Source organism: Canis aureus, chromosome 24, assembly GCF_053574225.1.
Source record: "Canis aureus isolate CA01 chromosome 24, VMU_Caureus_v.1.0, whole genome shotgun sequence".
Classification (NCBI taxonomy): Eukaryota; Metazoa; Chordata; class Mammalia; order Carnivora; family Canidae; genus Canis; species Canis aureus.
In genome coordinates this window covers 35,189,063-35,215,984 of record NC_135634.1, presented here as the reverse complement: position 1 = coordinate 35,215,984, position 26,922 = coordinate 35,189,063, and the positions used below count along the sequence as shown (strand labels likewise).

Sequence of the window (26,922 nt, the reverse complement as noted above, 5' to 3'; positions counted from 1 at the left end):
TGAACACTTATGAATCACTGGCCTTATAGACCTGGCCAGGGGAGGAAAGGTTTATGCAAGAGCCTAACACGCTTTAGACTCCAACTAACAACTGGTTGTCTCCTTCCAGCCTTACTTAATGTGAATGTCCATGGCTCTCCGAGACATCTGGGGAAGAGGCTGGCGATGAGGCCCTCCAAACGACGGAGCCCACGTTCCTGAAGCATAGACATTCGTGGCATACCAGAGGCAGAGTGCAGAGATGAGATCCAGTGTTTCTCACCCTCTTCCCTGTACCAACCAGTTCTGCAAGGTGCAAGGTGTCCCTGAAGAACCCTGGCCTGGGGGTACAGTTGAGCCTGCCTGGCAGTGTCTGTGGGCTCTTGGCTCCTTTTGTTGACCTGGGCTTGACCTGCATCCTGATTCCTAGCATTCACGTGCTCACCCCTGAATTACTCTTCCTCACGATGCCTTCCTTGTCTGCGCTTTGGCCCTGTTCTTCCTCCCACGTACAAGCCCTGTCATGGGGGACTTGGGAGAGGCCTAACCTCTTGGAGCAGTGTCATGGACTCCAGACCCACAATCAACTCTGCCCGTTACGATCACATTTTTAAGAGCACAGCAGAATACAACAGGACATATCATAGTGTTTTCCATGTCGTAGAGGTTAGCTTTGTTTCCGGAAAGTTGTGTCAGCTTTATGTGCATGGCATGTTCCGGCACATGGATTTCTGTTTGGGGATTTGAGGCAGATGCATTTTAAAGCCACTGCTCTAGGGCTGCCCTGACTAATGCAGCCACTGGCCACACTGAGCGCTTGGAATGTGGCCAGTCCAGGCTGACATGTGCTCTAAGTATAAAACACACCCAAGATTTTCAGAGACTTGGTGCACAAAACGTACATCATCTCCTTAACAACATTTATACTGATTACATGTTGTGTTCATAATATTTGGGATATGTTAGATTAAGGAAAATATATTATTAAAATTATTTTCACCTATTTCTTTTTATTTGTTTTTACATGGCTACCAGACAGTTTAAAATTACTTATTACGTGGCTCATGTTGTATTTCTATTGGACAGCTAAGGTGCAGAGTGCTGAAGTACCAAGTGTTCACTCTGCTGATCCTACTTTGGCAACTGGAACTCATTCATTCATTCTTCAGAAGATGAATATCCTGAAGCACTAGGAGTCGGGTCAGACTCAGCACTCAGGACACAGAGGCATAGGACACAGTCCCTCCTCTCAGGCAGCATGTGGAAACCAACAGCTGGAGTCCAGATGTGTGCAGGAGGTCCTGGGACACAAAGCATGGTGCCCGACTCTGACCTAGCATTCATCCTGGTGATAAGAGCTTGTCTCAGAGAACCATAGGAGGTGGGAGCCAGACAAACCATCAAATGGGACTCCAGTGTAGAATCTGAGGCTCAAAGTCATGGAGCAAGTAGGTGGCAGGCCCAGGACTAGGACTCAGACTGCTGGCCGCTTCATCCTTGCCTTTCACACCCAAACTATGGGTGTGGTCACTTGGTCCCCCAGCCAGGGCTGGGACAGAACCGATCTTGTCTGCTCTGTGACTTGACGCTGCCTATAGACCTTGCTCCTTCTGCCTACCAGGGTTGACCTGCCCAGAGTGGCGGAAGATAATAAATCATCCAGTGGTTCCTTCAAGGACAACACTGAAAATGCCAGCTGTCTCTTTTTTTTCCAGAATTCTGCAGGTCCTGGGAAACCTTCTGCTGCTCTGGGCAATGAAATAACTAGGTCAAATAGCACACGCCCATGATAAATGGAATGCTTATGTCATCCAGCGTTTATTTGTGCCTCAGAATGAGTGGGCTTTGTCCTGTAGGCCTTGGGAAAGCATAGACCAACATATCAGCCAATCAGGAAAACGGACTGTGGGAATATTCGAGATCCAAGGGAACTCCAGAGAGTTCACCATGACCGGGGAGGAAGAGGAGAGTCCTGTTGCATAACCAAGGCTTCCAGGTGGCACAATGCCAAACTAGAGTCCAGCCTAGACTCCTAACCTTCAGGGCATGCCCAGGAAGCCTGCAGGATTGCAGGTTGGGGGTAGACAGATATTCTGAATGTGAGCGGGACTGGGCCATGCTGGGCATACTGGAAGAAGCCCAAATCTGAGAGCTAAAGACTTGGGTTTCATATTTTCTCCACCACTAACTATGGAGGCAACCAGAAGCTTGTTCTCTTGCGCCTCCAGGCCTTAGCTGTCGGATCAGATGAACTAGGGTCCTCTCCAGCAAGACTATGATTCCAGGACTCTCTCTCCAGTCCACTGGGCTGTTACTTCCTTCAGGCTGTGGCCGATGACCTCACCGCATTCCTTTCTGGAGGGTGATGGCTCTATGTCTGGTGGTATGGAAACATCTTCGCCTCACAGGACACTCCAACCTCCTTGTCAGAAAGGGAAGCTATTGGCGTTGTTCTCATGTCATGTTTGCATCCATTCTCTCAATGGAATGACCCACTTATAAGCCTCTTATACTTTTGTGCTCTGCCTAGATGAAAGATTTGTTCAGGACACTTAATAAAAACCAGGCCCCTTCTCAAGAGCATCACATGACATCCAGAGAAGGGCATCCTGTTCCCAGTGTCTGGTGGCAGGCAGAGAATGTTTGTGGTGCTACACCAGAGCAAAAAAGTAAGATGACATCTGAGATTCTTAGGTGCCTGGGGTGGGCCATAGCCTGAGGAATTCTGAGATCCTGTCCTAGAGGAAGGGCCTGAGAATTCCAGCTTTCTCAGTGGGACAGTGGGGAGCACTGACTTACAAGCTGGGAGCCTCCGTTAGAGTATGTACTGGCTGCTAATATGCTATCCCATCTTGGTTATTCACTTCTTTCTCTGGGCCTCAGCTTCAAAATTCATAAAATGGGGACTCAGTGTTCCCTGAGGCCCTTCCAGCTCTGACTGTTGCTGGTGAGGCTGGGGATTCTCTACCAGGATAGCAGCCTGGGAGGGAGGAGAAAATGCAAGAAGACCCTAAAAAGTCCAAAGCCAGCCCATCCTGGTAGGGCTCCCCATGCCATGCTCTCTGTGAAGATGCCACAGAACGCTTCCTCATTGCTTACCTTGCCCCAGCTGGGAGCCAGTGATGGCCTCTTTGGCACTCCCAAAGCCCAGCTCTCTGCAGACCACACTGGCAGACACCAGGTCCCACTTGTCGTCACAGATGGTCCCCCATTCTCCATTCTTGAGCACCTCCACTCGGCCCTCCCCGATGTTGGCACCGCCTCTCAACCGCACCAGGGGTTGCTGAAGAGACACGGGGTCCTGCTGAGTGCAAAAGCTGATGCACATTTGGCAGTCACTGACACCCCACTCCCTTCCTGGTCACCCCCCTCCACACTGGTGCCTAGGCTAGGAGCCAAACCTGTGCTGGATTTTGTGTGCTGGAGAGGCAGGGGGGTGCACACAGGCTCACGCTATGCTGTGGGATCTGCTGCAAGCTCCCTCTGCAGCGCTCCCCGGGAGCTGCTGTCCTGGGCTACTGAGGAGCCCATTGGGACCCTCATTAATTTGTCACTCCAACCCAGGCTTGTCTCAGGGGCCTTACCACCAGCATTTGCCTCTACCCCCTCACTCCAGAACCTCAAGCTTTAGAGCTACAGAAAGCAGCTCCTACCCTCAAACTTGGCAGATTCCAGGACCATGATTCTACCTTGCTTAGAACAGAGAGCTATAGCCTAGCCCTGCAGGAGGCTTCAGGGCACTGAACAACCACACACCAGCGATTCTGCTCTGCAGGCAGGTGAGAAGCAGGAGGGGGGACACAGGGAGCCGAAGCGTGGGCCCAACCGAGAAGGCTGGAACTCAGACAATGGACACTGCTCAGGGGCGGGGGGCCTCATGCTGGTCAAACCTACCATGTGTCCCAGGACCGGGCTCCCGTGGGGCCACTACTCTTGTTACCGCTACCCCCGATTCCAGGCCCAAATCATCCTGACTCCTCGGAAGAGGCAGGCCCACCAGGTGTGCAGAGAGGGTGGGTGCTTCCCCTTATGAGGTTTATTTCATGGCACAGGTGTTAGGAGCCACCTTCCACCAGTGTTTTGATCCTACTGGATCCCATTTTACCAGGTAAAAGCTGGATCACATGACTCCATCTGCCCACACCCTGGTCTGCATCAACTTCATATGTGTGTGTACGTGTGTGCATGCATGCATGTGTGTGTGTATGTGGGTGTGTGCGTGTGCGCGTGCACCTGAGCATGTGTGTGCTGGGGTCGGGCTGAGGAGGCTTTGAGGCTCTGAGTTACTGTTGATGCCCATCGGATTCAACACACAGGGAACGGGGTGACTATGCAGCCGTTCTGTGTGTTGGAGCTGACCAGAGTCATTGGTCCACTCTGGCCTACTCGGTCCTCAGAAGGCCACACCCGCTGATGGCCCAGCCGCGGTGGCCTGGCTGCAGGTGGTGTTTATCAGCATTCGGGTCCACCAGCCACCTTGAGGGCCGAGGTGTCAGACCAGAACCTGTGTCTCCATCCTCCAGCAGAGGTTCCCACTAGGCCACATCACTCTCCCCCACTGACGGTGCCTCGTGGCTGCCGAGGCAGGGCAGGGCACAGCGACAGCACCCAGGCTTACAGACCTTGGGGACTCTCTGGACCGGGGACTAGGGAGAGAAGAAAAAAGGGACAGGAGTGTATGCAAAACACTGGTTGGCTTGAGGACCCGTCTAGCTTTAGAAAACAAACCAAAGACACCTGCTGGCTGCAGCCTGTTTGCAGCAAAGCTCTGCCCTTTCCCTTCCCCCACCACCCTGCCCAAGCAGTCTGGTACCAGCAGCTGTGGCTTCCAGGTTCTGGAAACTGCTCACATGGGCTGGTGGCTAGGAAGAGCTCATGGGAAGAGGAGAGAGAGGGGTAGGAAAGGTAGCTGCTCATTTATTAGGGGTCAGACCATCCATGACCCAAGCTTAATGGAGGCAGAGTGACAAATAACCTCACCCCCTCCTGGCAGTGGCCAAGCTTAGTCAGCTGGCCCTGGAGGAAAGAAAGAAACCAAGGGAAAATGTGATGTAAGCCTCACTCCCTTTTTTAAAATTTTATTTTATTTTATTGTTTTAAAATTCCTTTGGTGTGAATTCAATTCCTTTGCTTTAAACCACACAGCAAGAGGAATTCCAAAACAGTAGGTCTGGTATTCTGGATGACACACGAGAAAAGCTCGGAGGCTGGGGTTGAGGCTGTAGGAAGGATGTGGCCATCAAATCATACAGCAGGGGGGACAAGTGAGGGTGTGCGGGGGCTGTGGGAGGGCCAGCCCCGTCTGGGGGCGCCTGTGTCTCCTGGCTGCACACATGCGCTGTGTGGTGGGCCTGGTGGAGGCCCCTCGGGGCGGAAGAGTTATGAAAGTGCTCCAAATAGTTTCCGTACCCCTCGTGGATGGATGGGCTCACAGCATTCATTTCACAACTTTTATTGAAGATTTTTTTCATTTGCCCAAATGCACCACCCCCAGCCTGGGAAGGGGCACCCAATCTGGCTCCTGCCTGGGTTTCCCCTTTCCTTTGGATGAGAGCTATCGCCCAGGTCCTTAGATGTTCACAGGGAGGGGAGGCTGCAGAGGGCAGAGGGGAAAGATGGGAGAGACAGGGAGACCCAGATGAGGTTGCTTGAGCCCGGGGAGGGGCTGTTCCTCCTGCCCCAAGGCCTGGACCCGGCGGACACACCATCTGTCCCCATCACGACCTTTCTTCCTCTTCTTACCCTGACGTACTCAGAGCTGACCTGGAACTCACCCCTGCCCAGGTGAGTGTCGAGGTTTTATCTGGCACAGGGAATCATTCCCTAATAAATGAGCAGCTCCCTTTCCTACCCCTCCTTCTCCTCCTCCTGTGTGCCATTCCCACCCACCAGCCCTGTGTAAGTAGTTTCCAGAACATGCAAACCACAGAGAGCCTTTGGGGAATATAGGAAAAAGGAAGAGTAGGAAAAAGAAAAATGAATCTCCTCCTAATGATTTTCAAGGGAAGATAGAAAAGCGCAGCTTCTGTTTCAGAGGCTGCATCAAGCCTGCCATGGTCGGGAGAGTTCCCTCATCCTAAGAAGTCAGACACTGGAAATGGGGACGTTATTTATGTGAGCAGATGTACACCAACATGTCTTGAGTGCCCTGACACGCACACACACGCACAGGCGCTGCTGACATACATGGAAGGGGACTGATGGGTACAGGTGACACAGACGTGGGAATGACAGGTTTCCATTCTCTGTGTCTTGGTGAAAGCTTTTGCAGTTTTATCCTTTTGGTTGTAGAACAAACCAAAATATGTTTGGAAACATTTGTAGCTGAGTTCATATGCTTTTGGGAATTATACTGAATTTCCGACAGTTCCAGAACACTCTTCTCCTCTGGGAATTAAGCAGGACTCCCTACCCTGGCCTTCTGCGCCAGGCCAGCAGCCAGCACACAGAACTAGTGATGGTGGATAGTGAGGTGCTGTCCTCTCCTCGGTATGTGTCCTCCACAGAGGGGACTCTGGCCTCGGAGTGGAGCAGCAATGGGGGAAGGCCAGCTGGGGGTGCTGATGATTTGGGGCTCGGGCCCAGCTGCTTGTCACACTCTAGAGGTGGCATGTATGGGCGGGGCCGGCCCTACATTCCTTCCCTGTAGAAAAGTGGTCTGGGTTGGGGCCAGCTCTCCTTCTCTCCTGGGGGGATCCACGCCCACTCCCCGAAATGCCATCCTCCCCTCTCCCCAGCGTGCCAAGGGGCCAGACCTCCGGCTGCGTCCTCACCTCTGGCTTGTAGGCTTTCCGGAATCTTGAGGGCCCGTCGGGGCTGAAGACCTGGCCAGGCACACAACTCACCACAGCCGGCAGCCCATTCTCACAGGTGACATTCTTCACGGGGTCCAGCGACACCTGAGTGCCAAGCTTGCAGCTGGAGATGTGAGCCTCCGTGCCTGTGCAGTCCATGGAGTAGGGCCAGTAGCGCTGTTTCTTCCGGGCGGCAAACATCCTGCAAAGGGTGAGAGGGGACAGGTGACCAGGGCGTCGTGGCACCCATCCACCTCATTCCTTCCACAGCTGGGCATGGGGCACTGGGCCAGGAGCTGTGCTGGCTTCCGGGGATCTGGTGGTGGAAGGAAACGGGTATGGTCTATGCATCTGGAGCTGAGCCCAGCTGAGTTGGCAGGCCCTCGCGGAGCACCTCGGTCATGCGGGGCGCCACGCTGGGCTCTGGGGAGCAGGACCTCCTTTCCTCAGGCAGCTTGTATGCCAGGAGGGGAGGGGTTTAGGAGTGAGATTAACACTAAGGCCTATAAATGCAAAATATAAAAAAGGATCTAAGACAGGTAAGACTCCTGGTCCCAGGAAACCCTCAGTTCCAAGCAAACCGGAATGGTTGCTCACCCCACCTCTTCACATAATTTCAACATGACCGGTTGTTTCTTGCTGGTGTCAACAAGCAGAACAAGCCAAACATTAAACTCTCTCCCAATGATATCCAAGGTCAAAGGTGTAAATCCAATGAGAAGCAACAAAAAGTCTTAAATCACCCCCTGGGCTGAATCAAAGTATAATATGCCCAGAAATTAAAATGCTCATGAAATTCGGCCACAGACAGTATCAGATCTTCCCCTGGGAGCCAATGAGGCTGATGGTGTCCCCAGAGCATAGCCTAGGGAAGCTCTCAGCCTGTATTACATGTAAAGTATTCCTGTTTATATGTTTTTGGAAGGCGGAATAAAGATCCAGGTGAGTCAAAGTGTTTTCTTGAACTGGTTAACAGAAAAGTTGCTGTGCCTCAGTTTCCCCATCTTCAAATTAGAAGTGCCAATGGGAACTCCTTTATAAGACAGGAAAGTGAAATGAGTTAACACTTGTGAAGCGATTAAAACTGCACACGGGAAGGGCTTTGTATGTGTTTGTACAAGAAATGACGATTATCTTAGTTACAGGAGAAACAAAGGGGCTGAGAGAAGGTGGGGCTCCCCAGGGTTGCCGCCACGAGATATGACCTGAGGAGGGTTGGGGCTGGAGCTAGGCTCGGAATGATGGTGGGATTTGCAAAGGACGAGGGCAGGGAGGACACCCTGTCCTCTCAGGCTGTCCCAGCTCTGTAAGGTCTGTGTGCTTGTCCCTGCTTGGCAGGACCAGTGAGATGCCACAGAGAGCCAGCCAGCCAGACAGCACCGCTGCCAGCTGCCCAGTGGAGGGGCATCCTGGGGCAGGCTGGCCCAGGATGGGGCAGCAGCAGGGTCCTGTTTCTGCTGGTAGGGCGGGCCTGGAAGTTTCTGTTTTGTCTCGGGGTGAACAGGATGTGAACACAGAGGAAGGTAAAACCCTACAGACACCGCCTTTATCTTTCCTCAACCAAAATTTTCGACTGGTAAGAATTCTACCGTACCTGTGCGCACAATGACACAGAATCTTCAGCAAAAGGACTATCCTGGGAAATTCAGGATGTGTGCTCAACATCCCTGTAGCCTACAGTGAAGAACTCTACAGGACGCTGTTAATAATTCCAAGAACCACTGCTCCTCCCCACTTCCTGGATACAAGGCCCCTGTTCTTGGAAACACAACCTCTGCTTGTTCCCCAGGACTCCCCCACCTCGGACTGGAGAACACATTTGGCGGGGGGTGGGTGGAGGTGCTTATAGCTTGTTCCTCATGACTCCTCCATGTTAGGCGAGAGAACACACTCGAAGGCTATCAGCTACATGAGGATTGGCCAGGCCTCGCTGGCTTGAAACATCCTCTTGCTTCCAGCATTCACTGAACACCACTCTCGCCCAGCAACAGATGTCCTGAGCTCTTAATATAGACTGATGCAGCCACAGCAAACACAGAACTGCTCCCGCCTTTCCCAGAACAGCCCTGCTTGCCTCTTACATCAGCTCACAGGAATGCACCGTGGCCCTCCACAGGCCTCCTTCGGCCTGCCCTCCCCCCACCCAGTGACTCACCAGGGCCAGGCTGGGGGTGCAGATACCAGGCGAGGCGCTGGGGAGGATGCGTGGACAGCCCCAGTGAGGCCTGGTGTTTGGAGAGCAATGGGAAGGAGAAGCAGCTTTGGGCCAAGGGGGAAGCCTGCTTGAGAAAGAGGTGCCTGGGCATAGCTGCGGCAGGGTAACAGGAAGAAGGTTTGGCGGGGCTGATGCATCTGAAAATGGAAAGGCCACCTGGTTCTTCCCCAGCCAGGGCAAAAGCCAGACTTCGCCAGGGGTTCTGCTAGCTACTGGGTACGTCTGCTCCAATTATGAATTCCAGCATCAAGGAAAGATCCACAAGATCGGCTCAGGGACCCACTGGGCCTACTGTGAGATGGACCCAAGTTCAAACTCCATCAATCGCCTGGCCTCCGTGTGCCCCGACTCTGACTGGAGAACCGTAGTGACCCTTGAAGTCTCCTGGAATCAGGGTTGCTCAGAGCCTGTGTCCAGTCGTGTGTGCACAAAAGTTCTCATGATCTCCTCTTCCCCGATGGACAACTTTTGTAAAAGGCCTTCCTTTGGGGAAGGCTGGGAAACTGACTAACAGTGTAAATTTTTGGCAGTGTGTTGGGGTCTTTCCTCAAGGGGACCCAGTCTCCCTTTCATTCAAAGGGTCCTGGGTCTGTAAGCTGGCTCAGGTCCCGGAACTGGTGGAAGGGTGTGACTCTCTGTATTGGTGATTTTGGTTAGAGTTTGTTCTCTCCACCTAGACTTTCTGTTCACCTAGAAGGAGTGGGAATTCAGTAGGCTTCCAGTTCACTTCTAGGATGATCAAGCAGCCCATGTCATGGGTCTGCAGGAGTTTAGCTGTTCTGATCACTGCTCTGACTCTGCTGTCATCTGGGAACCATGCCCACCTGGCCTTGGGAGGCTGAGTGCTATCACCTGGGGCCCCCTCACCAGGGTCCAGTCACCCACACTGCAGTTAGGGTGACATATGGCCTGCAGAGAAGAGCTACTAGGGAGCTCTTAAGAATGCCCCAGTTTCCCTTACAAATGTATTCTTCAGTCACAAGGGAAGTGGACCCTCTCAGGGTGGGTGAGGTCTCAGATGACAAATCCACTCCAACATTCCAGTCTCCTCAAGCCTTTGAATTGCTTCCTCTACATGAAACCAAGGAGATCAGACAATTCCATTCCGCTCACGGTGGGCCACACTCTGGTCCATGTTTCAGCCAACCCACCAACTCTTGGTAACTCTTCCTAACTCCAACATTCGATGCAGAATCTCAGCTTAGTGAGCTCATATCAATTAATCAGTGTCAACACTGGGGTCCTGATTTAAGGAAAGAAATGGCCACAAAATGCTCCTGACCCCAAGAATGGGGCCCTGAAACTTGGGCTTCATTAGCTCCAAGGGGCATTTAGGGTTCCCTGGACCAGAGTAGCAGTCAGCTCATGGCAAAGCAGCCCTTGGTGGGGAAAATGACTCCACTCTCGGCGACCCTGTTGGTGCGTGGAGTCCAAGGGACATGCAGGAACCACCTGGCGCGGGGAGGGTGGTGGGCAGAGAGGCTCTGATGAAGAGCTGTGGTCAAGGCCCCCCTGAGATAACCGAAGCCCCTGAGCGTGCCAGTTAGCAGACAGAGCAAGAGGGGAGAGGCCTCAGGTGCTGTCCAGGTGAACATCTAAGGTTGCGAAGCTCCTTTGGACCTGGTAGCTACTTGGAGATGGCTAACCCCACCAGAGAGAGAATCACTTTGAAAACAATCTCCTTCCTAGGGTGAAGGGTCTCCCTGAGAGTGAGGGTTGTCAGCAACAGCAGGATCAGGCTGCAGGAAGGGCCGAAGGGAGCGAGGGAAAGATGCCACTAGAAGGTGCAGATTCAGGAACCATGCAGGGTGGCCCTCGCTCGGCTCCCACACCTCTGCCGTCCGGTGCCACTAAGCATGGCTGTCTGACCCCCGGTTCCCAGCCCTGCCCTTCCCCGGCTCCCAGACTTAACAGCCAGCCTGTGGTGGGGGCCACCCCATGCAGCCAGGCCCTGCCTCTGGGGCAGAGCAGAGCAGGAGCTGGGGCTGAACGTGGCAGCAGCAGAGTGGAGAACACACCTGGGCTCCCCTGCGGGCCCCAGTAGGTGGGCCCTGTGACCCCCGAGCCCCCTGCCCTGCAGGCCTGCATCTCCTTCTATGCAGACCAAGGCTTGGACCAGGTGATGTCTGAGGCCGCCACGTGCCCTGGAAGTCCCAGCTCATCACTAACGGCTTCGTCCAGCCGGCTGCCATCACAGCCCCCAACAGCACCATGGAGGCAGAAACGTCCCCCAGCGTGCCTTTCTCTTTTGGGACCTAATTGTCAGCTGAGTCTCAGTGGCTAAGATAAAACCAGCCTACAAGGTTTACCGCCCGCCTTCCTGCCCCTCCATACCCTCTCCAGCTAGAGGTCAGGCCTCAGAGCTGGTTTGCAGCAGCAGCAGTTAATCATCTCCCAACTTGGCTGAGAACACCATCCACCGCCGCCGCCTTGGATGCCTCCCAGCCCTTGGGGCCCTTTCCTGTCCCAGTTTGAAAAGGGAAGCCAGACACAGGGGCAGGGATGGAAGGAGCTTAGAGAGGATCGCCCAGGGAACAGCTGCCAAAACAGAGCTGAGACCCCTCCTTGAAAGCAGGATGAGGACTCAGGGCTGTCCTCAGTTGGGGAGATAGTTTTCAAATGCCATCTGAACAAGCCACGCGCTGCCTGGCCTTGGTCCGATGGCAGCCTTCCCACTTCTAGGACTCGGCTCAGATCTGTCACCAGGCTGGGGGCTGTGGTAGGGCCAGCCAGGGGTGGGGTTTGCTTTTCTTGGCTCCAATGGGTCTGAAAAGCTGAGAAGGTGTCCCCAGGGATGGAGCTGACCAGCTGGCGGGAGTTGTCCAAAGACTCAGAGGCCTGAGACCACTCCACCTCCCAGCTGCCCTGTGTAACCAGGAAGGTTTGGGCTGTGTCTGGGGCGGTGGAGGATGGGGGTGGGAATCGACACTGTGATTACCCCTAGGGGTGTTGTGAGCCTGCCCTGCTGCCAGTGCTCACCCCTGCAGTGGATTGGGAGCTCTAACCAAAAGTGGCCAGGACAAGCCCATGGAGGATCTGGAAGGAGAGCTAGGCTTGGTCCCCACTCCTCTCAAAGCTAGAGACCTGCGTTTGGATTCTAGTTCTAGCATGGCTCTCTGACTTTCTTTCTTTGACTCTGAAGCAGATCCCCTACTTCTGGTGCCATGAGAGTTCGATGACTAGGAGCCGAGCCTTCCACACAGTGAGCACTCAGAAACAGACGTCACTGCCATTAATAGGAAGAGAGAAGAAGAGGGGCCCCTGGGTGGCTCAGTGATTGAGCATCTGCCTTTCGCTCAGGTCATGATCCTGGAGTCCTGGGATTGAGTCCTGCATCAGGTTCCCTGCAGGGAGCCTGCTTCTCCCTGCCTATGTCTCTGCCTCTCTCACTGTGTCTCTCGTGAATAAATAAAATCTTTTTAAAAATTTTTTTAAAAATTAAAAAGAAGAGAGAAGAAGACCCCGCACCAACCAGAGTACACCAGCAGCCAGCCTGGCACAGGCCCAAATTCCTTCACTGGACACCCCTTGGGGCAGGTCACTCCAAGTCCCATTAGTATCTCCCTCCTTCCCCCCGGAGACACTAACTTTGGAAACCATAACGGGAACTGTAAGGTTTAACCGGGACGGGTGTGAGTCAAATCGAACCATTTTTCAATTTCCTGACAGTCGCTGAAAGGTTTCTCCGAATAATCATTTAGTGAGGAAAAGCAGACATGTCTTCTCAAATCGGGCCTGCCCTTGCCCTGCCTGGCCTGGCTATTACTATCCTTGTCCAGCCCCCGTGGTCATGAGCCTCTGCACTGAGACAGTGGGATTTTTCCAGGCTGGAGCACCTTGCACTTCATCTCTGCCCTAATAGTCCCCTCAGCCTCCCTTTGTCATGCTCTTGGGGTCTGTCTCCCACAGGAGCAGGAGTTTCTCAAGGGCAGGCTTGCTGGAGGGGGTCACTGGTGGGCCTGCCGCGACGTGGGACAGGAAGGACTCTGCTTTGCATGGGGCAGAGGCACTCCAGGAGGTGATGCTTAGCAAGGCAGGGCAAGAGCCCAGGAAGCCGGGGCTTGAGCAGTCCCCTTACTTGTACACTTTGGCGTTGTACGTCTTCTCCCCGGGGAAGCCAAACATGCCGCAGACCACGCGGGAATTCTTGGCTGTCCAATGCTTGTCACAGATCTGCTTCCAGGTCTTGCCATCCTTCACCTCTACATAGCCCTCTGTCACGGGAGTGCGCTTGCGGTAGGCGGACAGGATGGCTCGGATCCGGATGTCCTCCACCTGGATGTTCAAGTTCTGGGAAGCAGGAGGCACAGAAGGAGAGGGGTTACTTGCCTGGTCTGGCCATGGAGGGGCGCCCCACAGGCCAGACACTCTGCCCTCAGAGCCCGCAGAGCAGGGGTGCAGGGGGAGCAGGAGAGGCCAGGAGCCATCCGAGAGGGGCCCGAGGACCTCAGCAGCTTCACCGACATCCTACAGAGAGCCCGGAGAGCACAGTGCAGCAGCCTCCTTCTGTGGGTTTTCAAAATAAGTGCAGAAGAGAGGACATGCTCTTTAGATTTTCAAGTTCTATCTTAAAAATAATTTGGATTTCGAATTTTACTCCAAAGCATGTCTGTGTGCACACGTGTGCCTGTATGTGTTTGTCTCCCCCCGAAGCTTTCAGGAAAATTGAAGTGTCAGGCGGATGAGCCTTGGCCATCCTAAGGCTGGTGGTGCCATCTTGGATGCTGCTTCATCCCCTGGCATTGGTGTTGGTGCTCGGCAGTGAGAAAATCCCAGGAGAGAAGAGGTAGGGCTTGGAGAGGTTTGTGTAGGGACTCAAGGGGTAGGGATGGCCATGGTCACTGGGCTGTAGCAAGGAAAGGAAAGATTCCAAATGACCTGAGGCGCTTGGAAAGCCCTCTCCTCACCCCCACTCCCACCTCCACCCCCATCCATCTTTCCAAGGCAGTGACAAAAGAGTTAGGACCCCGACAGGTGGAAGCGGCTGGGCTTGGGGAGGGGGGGGGGACTCTTGCCGCAATGCATCATGGGCTCTCTTCCCCATACCTCTGACACTGAGTGGCAATGTCCTTGCCCCAGAGGCCCAGGGATTTGGCAGGAAGACAAGGGGCCTCGAGAGGCCAAGCTGGATGGGAGGAATGGGGGGGCACCTGGCGTTAGTCATATCTGTGCCCCCAGACACTATGGAAGCTCCCTCTGGAATCTCTCCTCCTCTTTCTGCACCTGCCCTATGGGACCACCACGAGCTCTTGCAAGGCTCCCTGGGTCCCTGCCTCCATCCCCTCTTCATCTATGAGCTACAGGGCCAGCCACTAGAGCTCTTCCTAAAACAGAGTGATCTTATCCCTTGACCATAAAATCATGCCCAAATTACTTAGTGAGGTGCCCATAGCCAGTCATAACTCATCATCCACAGCCCAAAATCTATACTCAGATATGGTTAACTGCAATATAACAGTAGCAGCCTCCATATGTGAGCCCCACAGCAGTGTTTTATGTGCATTCTCTTACTTAATCTTCAAATAACAGAGTGAGGTGGTTCAGAGCTATTGTCCTCCCATTTTTCCAGATAAGAAAACTGGCTGTTGACTCTGTTATAATCTCCCACGAACCACCTAGAAGCAGGGAGTGCAGTGTGAGCTCTCTGAGCCGGGCCAAGGGGGAGGAGGGTGGGGCCGGGCAGGGGTGCCTGCAGAGACGATCCTGGCAATCGAGTGCCTAAGCTCCTGTCCAGCCAGGATGCAAATGAACCACGAGGTTGAACAGAACCATTATTTGGGTGCCCAGGGATTCATGCCTCCTTACCCTGGCTTTAGGGTGCAAAGGCAGGCCCTGTTTCAGCAGCCTGGCAAGGCAGTGGAAAGTATGTGGGCCGGGAGTGATGGCATTTGGCCCTGGTTCCTTTCCACGCAGAGAGGAATGAAAGCGCCAGGGGCAAGACTGCGTTTGCCAGCAATCCGGGATTGCTTGACAGCCTCCATTCAGGCCACAGGACCTGTGCCATCAAGACACGTGGACAGGGGCAAGCCAAGAGAGGGCCTGAGCTCTGGACCAGCCTGTGGACCAGCCCCCTCCTGCCTCTTCCCACCTCGGGAGGCGGGGCTGGAATTCCAGCATGCAATGCACGAAGCCCAGAAGGAAAGTTACCCCAGAGGCACCAGCCCTGTGACTCCACAGGGCAGGCAGCCCAGGCGGACTTTGTTAAATTCACAGATCCTTCCCTACCCTACTCCCCTGCCCCCCGCTCCCCGCCCCTCCCTCCCTGGGTCAGCAGCACAGGCTCACTATGTGGAGATGTAAAATGTGACCCTCAGCACCCCAGCTACCACAGTGGGAGACGGGACACAGTGGACTCCTGTACCCTTATCTTGATGCAAGGTGGCATCTCTTCTGCAGAAGTATGACAGTGAGGGGGAGCCAGGTGGGCTCGAGGATGTGGGAAATGAGGCTTGGAGAAGAGAAAGTGCTAGAGTGAGGCGTCCTTGTCCTTATTCTCCCACCAAATCACTGTGTGTACACAGTGTGTGTGTGTGTGTGTGTGTGTGTGTGTGTGTGTGTGTGTGGTGTGTATGATGCTGTGTATCTCTGTGTGTGTCTGGAGCGTGAGTCTATTTGTGCACCTATGCGGTGCAGGAGAAGTCCAGAGGGCCTTGTTCTCTCCAAAGCCTTAGAAAAGTGGTCAGGGTTGTTCCCTCAAAATGGAATGTCTTCTTTTCTCCCTCATGCAACCAACTCCTTCTCATTCCATCAGGCTCAAATTCACTTCATTCATTCACTCAACAAAATACAGTCTCTGCCCTCGATGGACCAGGCTTCCTCTCTATGCCCCAACCACAGGACCCTGTCTCTTCCCTGAATAACAAAAACTTCAAGGGCTCTCACTTACCAAACACCAACCAACCAACTCATGACCACGTCAGGCTCTGTGGTCCCTCAATTCCCATGACAATCTAGGAGCAGGGCAATGGTACACTCATGTTCCAGGTGAAAAATGAGAGAACTTGGCAAGACTTCACAATTCTCCAAGTTCACACAGCCAATAAGTAGGTAAACAAGGGTGAAGACTGAGTTTGGACTCTGGACTGGTGACCACTGGTCTCTGCCCTCCTACCCATGCCCTGTCCAGCACAAGGTACAGAGTAGACCCACACGGGGCAGAGCCAGGAGCTCAGCTTTCTGGGTGGTCCCTTTGGGGCCTACACGTCTAAAGTCCGTCCTGTGCTCCAGTGGGGAGGAGCCATGAGTCAGACCCGAGCCTGCGTGAGAGAGGGGCTGCCTCCCAGCTGCGCCTGGACTCCAGCCAGAGGGCAGCAGGGAAACCCTTCGTGGCGCACATTCAAGGCTCACTGCTAGCTAACTAGCTCACATAGGCCTCTCAGAGACTTCTGTGCAGGAAAACACACACATACACACAGAACTTCCCTCCTTACTTCACCGCTGTGGAATCTCTTCCATCACCACAAGAGTTAGATTTTTTTTTCTCAGAAGTTCAACTCCAAAAGAGAAGAGAAGATGTGAACCACTAAAACACAGACATGTTTTTCTTTCCTAACAAAGGGCTCTCTTGACTTACCGGTTATATATTAAACCCTTTTGGGCCAGAAGCTTGTAATGCATCTGGCACATTTTCAAATTAAAATGAAAGTCTGAATGCTGTCTCTTGCCAGAGCTAAGAGTTTACCCAGGTCTCCAAAAAGGCCTCCCTCCAAGAAATTCAGAGAACCTTCTAAACTTGTGCTACTGAGAACTCATCTCATCCCCAGCAGGGCTCGAGCCTTGGGAGTGATGATCACCCACGTCCAAAAGGGAAAGTCAAGGTGCAGGGAGGTCAGGACCTGCCTTGCTTCAGCCAGTGAGCTGGTGGAAAGAAAGGCTGGTCAAGGAGCACCGGGGCAGGATTCCCAGTCTTGTGCCTGCAGGACATTTCACTTTTGCAGCATCTGTGAATGACTTGCAAAAATTCCACAATGTGACCATCTGGGGCTGTCGCCAAGGAGGAAAAATCACCGATTTTGAAAGTCGAGTTGAAGATTGCATCAGGTAAAGCTACAGTAGGGGGAGGCAAGGCAAGCCAGACGACAAGGATGTCCCTTCACAATTTGAAAACTCGGTACTAGGTGCAAAGTCTGTCAGCTGGGAGGTGTGTTCGTAAGGGCCCCATCTTAGCCCAATTATCTTCCTTCCCTCTGCTCGAGAAGCTGTTGTTGAATATCAGCCCAGGGCTCCCCACCTGAGAAGGCATCCCAGGAGAGGTGTCCAGGAGGAAGGATACGTGGTGGCGGGATACGCGAGGACACAGTCCTCCCAATGAGAGTGCATGGCTGGTCAGTTCCACATAATTTCTGCTTGCTAAGCAAGCCTCATCCCTCTACTGTGAACACTTCCTGCATCTTGCTTTCTAGCTCTGAGCTGTCTTTATTCAGCTATTTCAAAAACTGGCCCTCCAGAACAGAGATCCATTTTCCCAACTACTAGCTTGGCACCTTCCTTAGCACCTCAAACCAAATACATCCAAGATACCCTCAACCTTTTCTCCGCTCACCAAGTCAGGCTTCCGCCATTCCAGCTTGCAGACCACAAGCCTCACCTGCCTTCTGCACCTGCCCCTCCTCACACCTACCGTCCAGCCACTCAGCAACACCTCGTCTAGCCTTCCATCACTGTCTCCTTCCCACCTCCATTTGCCAGTCAGATGGCAATGAGAACTGTGGACGTGAAATGACTAGCTGGCATCTCACACGGGCTGAGTGTCTCCCCACTGTGGAGGAATTGCTGACCCGGTCCACCTCACACACCAGCGGCACAGTCATCCACCTTGCCCACTGCGTAGTCATGTCTTGCACCAAGCTTTCCCATGGCTCCCAGGCCTTAGGCATCCTGCTCTAATCCATAACACCCCTTCCCTTCCCTTTTTCCAGCCAGCGACCTTCTCTCACTGCCATGGATATCACTCCTGAAAGCCCAGCATTCAACCTCCCGGCAATTCTCTCTTCCTTCTCTCTGAGTCCCATTGACCTCAGGGACAATATCTCATTCATACATTTGAAAAATGTTTGTTGAGTGGTACTACAACCCAGGCACCGTGTGAGGCCCTGGGACACACGGGCCAACCAGACAGGCAAGTCTCTCTGTCATTCATGACAGAGGAGGAAAGACACAATACCATCTCTTTCACAAAGCCCCCTTCCCCAAATATCTGGTCCCCAGAGATCTGATCTCTTTATTCCCCTCGCATTTGCTTTCTGAGTCACTCGGTTAGTTAGTCCTTGACTTATCCTATCTTGTATTATTACTATTTTTCTTTCCCTGCGTTTTTGCCACCTCATTGATTCGTGAGTTCCTAAAGGCAGGATTGGGCCTTATTCATTTCTGTATTGCCCATGGCTCCCAGTGCCAGACATGACACATAGTGGGTCCTCAAATATTTTTGGAGTGAACCAATAGTAATTTTTAAAAATCCAATTACAGGAATTTATCTTAGCTGAACATTGAGCTCCCAAGCCAAAAATGTAATAAAGACTCCCTTTATTCTTTGTTTAATGCAAAATAAACGAGGCAGCACTTGCCTCTCTCTTCATAGCATAAGCACTACTTGTGTGACTTATGGATGGACGAGCAGAAGTCTACACTTTCTCCATGCGCTCCCTTGTCATCTAGGCTATTATCACCCTACCTTTCCTCTCACAATCTGATGCTAAGGCAGTTAATGAGCTGAACCAAAAGCTGATCTGACCCTCAGCACACATCTAGATGGTTGAGTTAAGTGGGTATCATCTGTCAACACATGAGGTGAATTGTAGTAGAAGAATCTAGCCACACTGTAATTGTCTCCTTTTGATGATCAAATCAGGAATTCACAGAGTAAAGAGCTAAGTCAGAAGCAACATTCTCTATCCAGTGACTTCTACTGGGTCAGAAGGATGAAGTAGAAGAGAAAAGGCATTGCGGTGATTTCTGCTCCTCCGCTCCATGTGATGGACAGCACTCGGGTGGGGGTGGTGTGGGGAGCTGAGATCATTCTGAGCCACCAGAGGAAAAAAACAGCAGTCTGTCTGGGCCTTCCTCCTATAAATCAAGAGCCTCACAAGGCTGCTGGAAAATCGAACGCTCTGTATTTCATTTTCCAACCAGAAAGCACTGGGGTAGGTAACAGAGACTGCTTCTTTGGAGAACAAGCAAGCTCTGCCGTCTGCAGGAAGCTGGCAGGACACCTGTTCCAGCAGGGGGGCTGAGGCCACAGACCAGCCAAGTCCTGGGCCAGCCTCCCAGCTGGGGTCCCTACTGCTACTCAGGGTAAATTGTCACCATGGTAACGAAGTAACAATTTGTGGAACTGTCCTTTACTACTAGACTGGAATCTCCAGGAAGGCAAGGCTGTCCACCCCATCAATCTCTTTATTCCCACTGCCTGGCATAGTGTCTGGTGCTCTATTAAAATGTATCAAATGAACACATGGCCAGATACAGTCCAGCTACCTTAGCAACAGACTCCTGGGGATCCAGTGGGAGGGAGTCCTTGGCACTGACCCCTCCCGCATGGTTGAAGTGACTCATTTGAACTCCTTGGTGCACTGCAGCCCCACCCTACTCACACCACTGGGCCACTCTACAGAATGGATCCCCCAACCAGGGCAATGAGTCTTTCTCCTGCCCGCTTCTCCCATCTTGCCTCCTTTCCATATATAATCTCCCATATTCTCTGTTCTCTCCCTCTCCAAACTGCCACAGATGTCCCATCCGATTCATATGTTCGAACTCTGAGTACATGCTATCCATCCATTTATTTCATCCAAGATAAATTATAATGCTACTTATTTATTTCTTCTAACAGGTAAGTATGATGTTGTTTACTTACTTATTTCACCTCTCACACAATTATAATAATATTGATGCTTTTCAAAAAGTTGTGTGAGCCACACCCCAGCCAGGAATCAGGTTCCCAGATTTGTCAGGATGCACACAATTTCAAATATTTTGTTCTGTTACCTGCATAAATGCCCTTTTGCTTTTCAGATGCTCTGACCTATTTTTAGTCAGGAAAATAGGTCACCCTAGAACTATATTTATTTTTAATCTTCTTTTATTTTTTTTAAAAAGATCTTATTTATTTGACAGAGAGAGAGAGTGAGCGCTCACCAGAGAGCACGGGGCGGGGGGGAGCAGGGGGCAGGAGAAGCGGGCTCCCTGTGGAGCCCGATGAGGAGCCCAATGTGGGGCTCGATATGGGACTCGATCCCAGGACCCTGGGACTATGACCTGAGCCAAAGACAGATGCTCAATCGACTGAGCCACCCAGGTGCCCCCTTAGAATTTTTGTGTCCTTGTGGTGGCTGGCAAGTCCTGACCACATAGAGATTCAATAAATAGAATCATGGAATGTTAACACCAGACAGGATCTTATACATACATCCTTTTGCCCAAACTCCCTGTGAGCTACAGGACAAACCCAGGACAGCTAATGTGATGGCCCAGCTCAACAGGTCAGCAAGACGGGGGATTCAGAGGCTCTGGGCTTCCACCATAGCTCCTTACTCCCTGTGGGAGAGTCTGGCACGAACTGCCTACTTGCTACCATTTCTCCTCCTACCACAGAGGGAGCCCGTCCAGGCATCCTGCGACCATCAGGGAAGAAGCAGGACTACATTTAGGTTTGGAGGGACTCTCACCTTCAAAATTGCACCAAGATGAGAACAGACCCCTTTTCTTTCTGAAACTACCCAGTACAACCTGTTGCACCCGCTCTCTGGTGGCCGGGGCGGTGGGGAATGGGCAAGGGGTCAAACTTTTGGCTGGAAAGCTCTCAGACCTTCCTAGAGGCCCCAGATGCTGGTGAGATAAGACTGCTGCCGAGGGGGAAAACTTGAAGCATTCTGGCAGCTGACAAACCAGGACTCCTGGAATTTTAAGAATTCCCACCAGCCTCTGTTCCTGCGGTTAAGAGAAGAAAGAGCTTTCTTCAGGTCTCAGGGTCCTTCCAGAAGGATGTGAAAGTGTGGAGGGGAGGGGTACCAGATTCTCCCAGCAATGTCCTCTATGGCCCTCTGTTGGCCTCTGCAGATCTCGGGGCTGCCTGCTGTCACAAAGAGGAACTGAGGCTTGGAGGCCACTTAAGGGATGGGCCACACCTAAATCTCATGGCCTGGGGGTTTCCAATCAGTTCTGGTAACCTAACCACCTCGCAAAAGAGCCTTTAAAAAATGGGTACGTAAGAAGGTGGTGTGGGAAGGTGAAGAAAAGGAAAAGATCTGTATGTTCCCTGATCTCACAGCACACGGCTCCAGCCTTGAGCCCTTCTATGAGCACATGACTTAGCAATGTGCAAAACAGCCTGAGTAGAGAAGTTGACTCAGGAGGGCATCTGGATTTGTAATCTCTTCTTATCTAATGCTTTTTCCAACTTGTCCAGTGCCACAGACAGGAAACAAAGCCTCTCAAGTTAAGAGCCTCTGAAATCCTGGGAGGTTTAGTTGGGGCTCTGTTTCCTAGGTTTAAAAAAAAGATCCGTTTGCTTGGAAGCACGAGTATTTTGCATTTCAGAATTTGCTCCTGCTTGCCTCTTTTTGAGAAGGTTTTGAGGACTGGCCTCTGATTCATTGGCCTTATGAGAATGCTGTTTGACGGTGAGGTGTCCAGAGACCCAGGAAGGGTCAGGCACCCCGGACACCCAGCTGCAAGTCTCAGACTCCACCAGACTGGAACTCAGGGGTCCTGCCTTCAACTCTGGGGGTCTGAAACGGGCTATACAGCTAGATGGGACAGTACAGTCTGTGTCACAGAGACTGGATCTGTGAGAGAGTTCTGGAGAACTGAGACTGCCTGAATTTTCTGGATGCCGTGAACCAAGGCTGGTGAATCTGCAGGGCTAACCTACTGTAGCACTTTATAGTCTGCTAAGCACTTTGACAGAAATCATCTGAATTCTTTCCTCTGCAGAATATTTAAAACTACCTAGTAAATGATGAGCACAAGCACATCTCCATTTTGATGGAGAAAACCACTGCCACTCTGGTTTACAGACTACCATAGTTGGAAGGGAGAGAAATCAACCAGCTTATCTTAATAAAGAAAGGACTTGGGCAGCCCGGGTGGCTCAGTGGTTTAGCGCCGCCTTCCGCCCAGGGTGTGATCCTGGAGACCCTGGATCGAGCCCCACGTTGGGCTCCCTGCATGGAGCCTGCTTCTCCCTCTGCCTGTGTCTCTGCCTCCTTCTCTCTCTGTGTCTCTCATGAATAAATAAAAGTTAAATCTTAAAAAAAAAGAAAAGAAAAGAAAATGGACTTGCCCCGTGTTTTGGCTGCTTGCCAACAGGTAGCCCAGGACCTAAACCTATGAACTTTCCCTTGGTGGGGTCATTCATATGCAGGAGATGTGCTTCCTCCCTTCTTTAGAAGGGAACTCATGAAGTGTCAAAGAGCCCCTGAGGATGCCCCAAGCAGACGCAGGAGTCCACTGGAAGCACAGTTAGCTCATTGAGTGAAATTCATCAGCCAGTCTCCAGGGCTTAGTGATTCATGCCTCGGGCATTCCAAAGTGGGATGAACTTGGTCTAGACTGATGCTCAGTTTTCTTCCACTCTCTGCTTGGAGAATTCCAATGTACTGTGGAGAAGGCACAAGCCTGTGAGAGTCATCTCTAATAGTCTGTGATCTGCCCCCAGTCTCCAGGAGTCAATGAGGATGGATGTTAGAGATCCAGGCCATACCCTTCAGAGTAGGGGTGGGATGAAATGGGACGGGGTGTGTGTGGGGGGGAGGTGTCCTCACCACATTCATTAGGTCAGTCATTTGCTCCTGGGATCATAAGACACAGAGAAAGCATTAGCTGGCATCTCCTTTTGACCAATACTCCACTCTTGGCCACTTTTGAATTTACGAACCCTGAACTGGGGAAGTCGAGGGAGGGCCTTAGTGCTCACACTTTGACGTGGAAGAGTGAAGGTAGAAAGTCTGCTACTGCTTTCAAGGCCAAGGTTGTGTTGGCCCAGAGAAGAGGCAGGGAGACAGCCAGAGCACACACACCAGCAGGCATCCCTTCCGTGCATGTGTGCGTGTGTGCGTGCATGTGAGAGAATGAGACAGAGAGAAAGAGAGAGATGCCCATTCACACAATGGTGTACACTGCCAAGAACCAGCTATGGGCACCCCCCTATGTGGGCTGGGTGTGTTTTCATAAATGAAGAGTAACAAGGGATCTTAGAACTTGGCAATCACCTCATCCTGCTTCCTTCCCAGTGCAGGAATCTGGCTGCAACATTCCTGGCAGGAGGCCATCCCCTTCCTGCTTGAATTACTCTAGTGACAGGGAGCTTGCTACTAACAGGCTAGCCCCGTCCACCGTGGGGCAGCCCTAAGCGTTACAGAGATTTCATGCCGAGCTGAAATCTATGTCCCTTTACCTTCTTACCCATCTTGGTTCTGGGTTAGAATAAATCACGCATCCTCTCCACGGTAACATTTCAGTTATTTAAAGAGATGTCTCCTCTTCTCTCTATTTTGTCACCGTATCTTCATTTCCTTATACGATATGACTTCTAGATCTATCTCCACCTTGCTGGTCTGTCCTCTAGCTAAGAGATGGCCCCTGAACTGAACTCTGTACTCAGTTCTTGATCCAAAAAAACAAAGAGTTTAGGGGATGAATTCTTCCATTTGTGCACATTCACTTTTTTTTTCCCCCACCATATCATAGCTTTGGCTTATACAGAGCTTTAGGTCAATCTCCTTCAGGGATTGATTGATTGATTGATTGATTATTTATTTATTTAATTTTATTCACTCATCCATGAGAGACACAGAGAGAGAGGCAGAGACACAGGCAGAGGGAGAAGCAGGCTCCACGCAGGGAGTCTGATGTAGGACTTGATTCCGGGACCGCGGGATCACACCCTGAGCCAAAGGCAGATGCTCAACCGCTGAGCCACATAGGCGTCCCCCCTTCAGGGATTTTAAAGATATAATCAATGTTTTTCAGTCACTCTCCCTGGCTTTCATTCTGTAGCTGATTTTTTTTTCATGAACCTTTAATAGGACCTTCTATTCATCCCTAATATATTATAGTTTGGGCCTATTTATCTCAACTTACTGAGGTTTTTCTGAATCTCATTCAGTAATGTTATATCCCAGCAATCCCTTCTAGTTTTGTGTCCTCTACAACTTTTATCAGTGCACATTTTCACCTCCATGTAAATGTCTGCTGTTAAAGAGGCAGGAGCGGGACCCCAGGAACTACTGTTAGAGACCATCCACTGTGCTCATATTGATTAGCTTGCAGTTTTCCTAGGTACTATTAGTCACCGCACTGTGACCCCACCTAACTCCATGTCCACCAGCCTACATCTCTTCCTCTCATCCAAAAACATTTAATAGGGGACAATTCTTTAGCCAAGAGGAATGATTCCATGATTTCAGCCACTGACACAGGCTATTACATGAGGTATTTTGGAGAAACTTCTCAACATCCCACAAATATCCCTTGTAGTTGGTCTGGGCAGCTCCCTATCCATTAGGCCAGCCCTGACAGTAAGCATGAGCTTTAGCCACAAAGTCCTAGATGGAGTGGCAATTCTTGAAGTTTCTCCTTAGACATCTTGAGATGTGGGCCCTTTCCCGACCTCCACTGAGCTGACACCAAAGGGAAGAGGTTACAGGGGATTACTGCTCATTAGTTCAAAGTTTCCACAGTGTCTGGAGTTCCTTTTCCAGTCAGATGAGAAAGCTCCCAATGTGGCTCATGGTAACCAGCCTGACTGTACAATAGCAAGAGGGAAGACTTCTAGGAAGATGCAAAGCGTGGAAGGCTGTGGGAGTCATCCCACTCTTCAACCAGTTATCCTCACCATAGCCCTCTCTGGGTTACTGTAAATTCACTTAGAGTCTAGGCTCTTTGCCTTGGAATGATCCTCCAGCTTTGCCAAGGCAAGCATCTTGTCTTCTCAGGTTATAAGGGCCATGTTTTCTTTCCCTAATGGTATTCCAGACCACGCTGTGTGTACAGCAGGTACCCAACAAAGGTCCAGAATAAAGACAGGTACTAAGCTTTTGTGGGGGACTCTTAGAACTTCCAGAATACAAAAGTACTTCTTACTATATTTTTGGGTGTCGTTTCTCCACCTAGTCTACCCAGTCAAGGTTCTGTTTTTTTCTAGGAGCCACATTCAATAAACACTTGAATGTTTGAATGTTGAAGTGCCATATCCAGAATCCTTTTTCCAGGATCATTTTTTTTCTAATGGCAGATGAGTCTTTTCATTCTCCCACTGATATTTTGGCCCACCTTTTTATTCAAACTACTAATTACTTTTTTATGATCGGAAGACTGGATCGTCACTTCATAATCCAATTGTATTATCCTGAGGTTCTAGGCTGAATAGAGGCCCATTGTAGATCTTACAAATAAGCTCATTTTTCTATTAAGCAGGGCAATGCAATGAAGGAATGATTTGCTTCTATGTGCTTCTTATCATTGTTTAATTTGATATTTGATCCTGGGAGGTTCTTCACCTATGGGGATAAGGATCTCTGGTATGTGTTGTTTTTTTTTTTTTTAAGAATGTATTTATTTATTCTTCACTGACGCACACACACACACACACACACAGAGAGAGAGAGAGAGAGAGAGAGGCAAAGACACAGGCAGAGGGAGAAGCAGGCTCCATGCAGGGAGCCCGATATGGGATTCGATCCCGGAACTCCAGGATCACACCCTGAGCTGAAGGCAGACACTCAACCGCTGAGCCACCCAGGCGTCCCTCTGGTATGTACTCTTAAGAAGAAAATTTAGGGGGCATCCCTGGGTGCCTCTGCCTGTGTCCCTGCCTCTCTCTCTCTCTCTCTATCTCTCTATCTCTCATGAATAAATGAATAAAATCTTTAAAAAAAATAAATAAAAATAATCTTTAAAAAAAAAGAAGAAAATTTACGGCTTGGAAACACCATTCCTACCAGGTACCTAATGCTATTTCTATTGGATCTAACGGTGAATTAGGTATACCCTATCCCCCAGGAGCTTCCAATCTCATTAGAAAGGGGGTGCTAATTATCCCATGTGAAGTCATAAGCAGTGGAGATGGGAAGTGTGAAACTGGGCTGGACAAGCCCACCTTCCAAATCACAGACTTTACAGTAAAGCAAACTTACTGTCGATAACTGGAACACTAAAGTACATTAGCTCTTTAACAATCTTGTCTACTACTCCCAGCTAAAATAGCAGCATTTGAAGAGTGTCAGCTAGAAGTGGTCTGACCTTGCCATTTGAGAGAAAGGTGGAAATCCTTTTCCATGCTATAATGCAGGTTTACACAAGTTCCTGGGCGTATGCAGTGTGCTCTAGGAACATATGAGAAAAAGAGTGGGATGGCTGTGAGTCATAAAAGGAAAATGTCTACCATAGTCTGGGTAGAACTTCCTTTGGAGCTCAAATAGGGCAATTTTAAGTTGCCTTTCTTCAGCTTTGGTTTTTAAATCACTCACTCTGGAGAAGGATAACTGCCATGTCTTAAGGACACTCAGGCAGCCTATAGAGAGGTCACGTGCAGAGGATCAGAGGGTTCCAGCTGACAGCGAGGAACCAAACTTGGCCAACAGCCACACGAGTCAGCTTGAGACAGGACCCCCAGCCCCAGGTGACCTCATGAGAAAATTTGATCAGAGTCAGTCAGCTAAGCCACTCCTCGATTCCCGACCCTCAGAAACTAAGTGAGATAATAAAGTATATTGTTTGAAGCTGCAAACTTTGGGGGATAATTTGTTACACGGCAATTAATAACCAGTACAGGGCAGCCCAGGTGGCTCAGCAGTTTAGTGCCGCCTTCAGCCCAGGGCCTGATCCTGGAGACCGAGGATCCAGTCCTGCATCAGGCTCCATGCATGGAGCCTGTTTCTCCTTCTGCCTGTGTCTCTGCCTCTCTCTCTATCTCTGTGTCTCTCATGAATGAAT

The 26,922-nt window shown here is 51.1% G+C and overlaps 2 protein-coding genes across 3 annotated transcripts in view; one reads left to right on the top strand and one right to left on the bottom strand.

Moving 5' to 3' along the window:
• R3HCC1 (R3H domain and coiled-coil containing 1) overlaps positions 1-982 on the top strand; it is a 47,255-nt gene extending 46,273 nt beyond the window's left edge. Inside the window, exon 10 of the mRNA XM_077868836.1 lies at positions 110-982. Within this exon, the coding sequence (XP_077724962.1) occupies positions 110-201 (92 nt within the window). The 3' untranslated portion in view covers positions 202-982. The remainder of the gene's footprint in view (positions 1-109) is intronic.
• The window catches only part of LOXL2 (lysyl oxidase like 2), a 90,859-nt gene that overhangs the window by 26,068 nt on the left and 37,869 nt on the right, over positions 1-26,922 (bottom strand). The window contains exons 4-6 of one of the 2 annotated variants that reach the window (XM_077868830.1): positions 13,067-13,278; positions 6,753-6,975; positions 3,079-3,280 (exon numbers count right to left, since the gene is read on the bottom strand). In XM_077868830.1, the coding sequence (XP_077724956.1) occupies positions 3,079-3,280; positions 6,753-6,975; positions 13,067-13,278 (637 nt within the window). The remainder of the gene's footprint in view (positions 1-3,078; positions 3,281-6,752; positions 6,976-13,066; positions 13,279-26,922) is intronic. The other variant, XM_077868831.1, reaches the window with a different exon arrangement.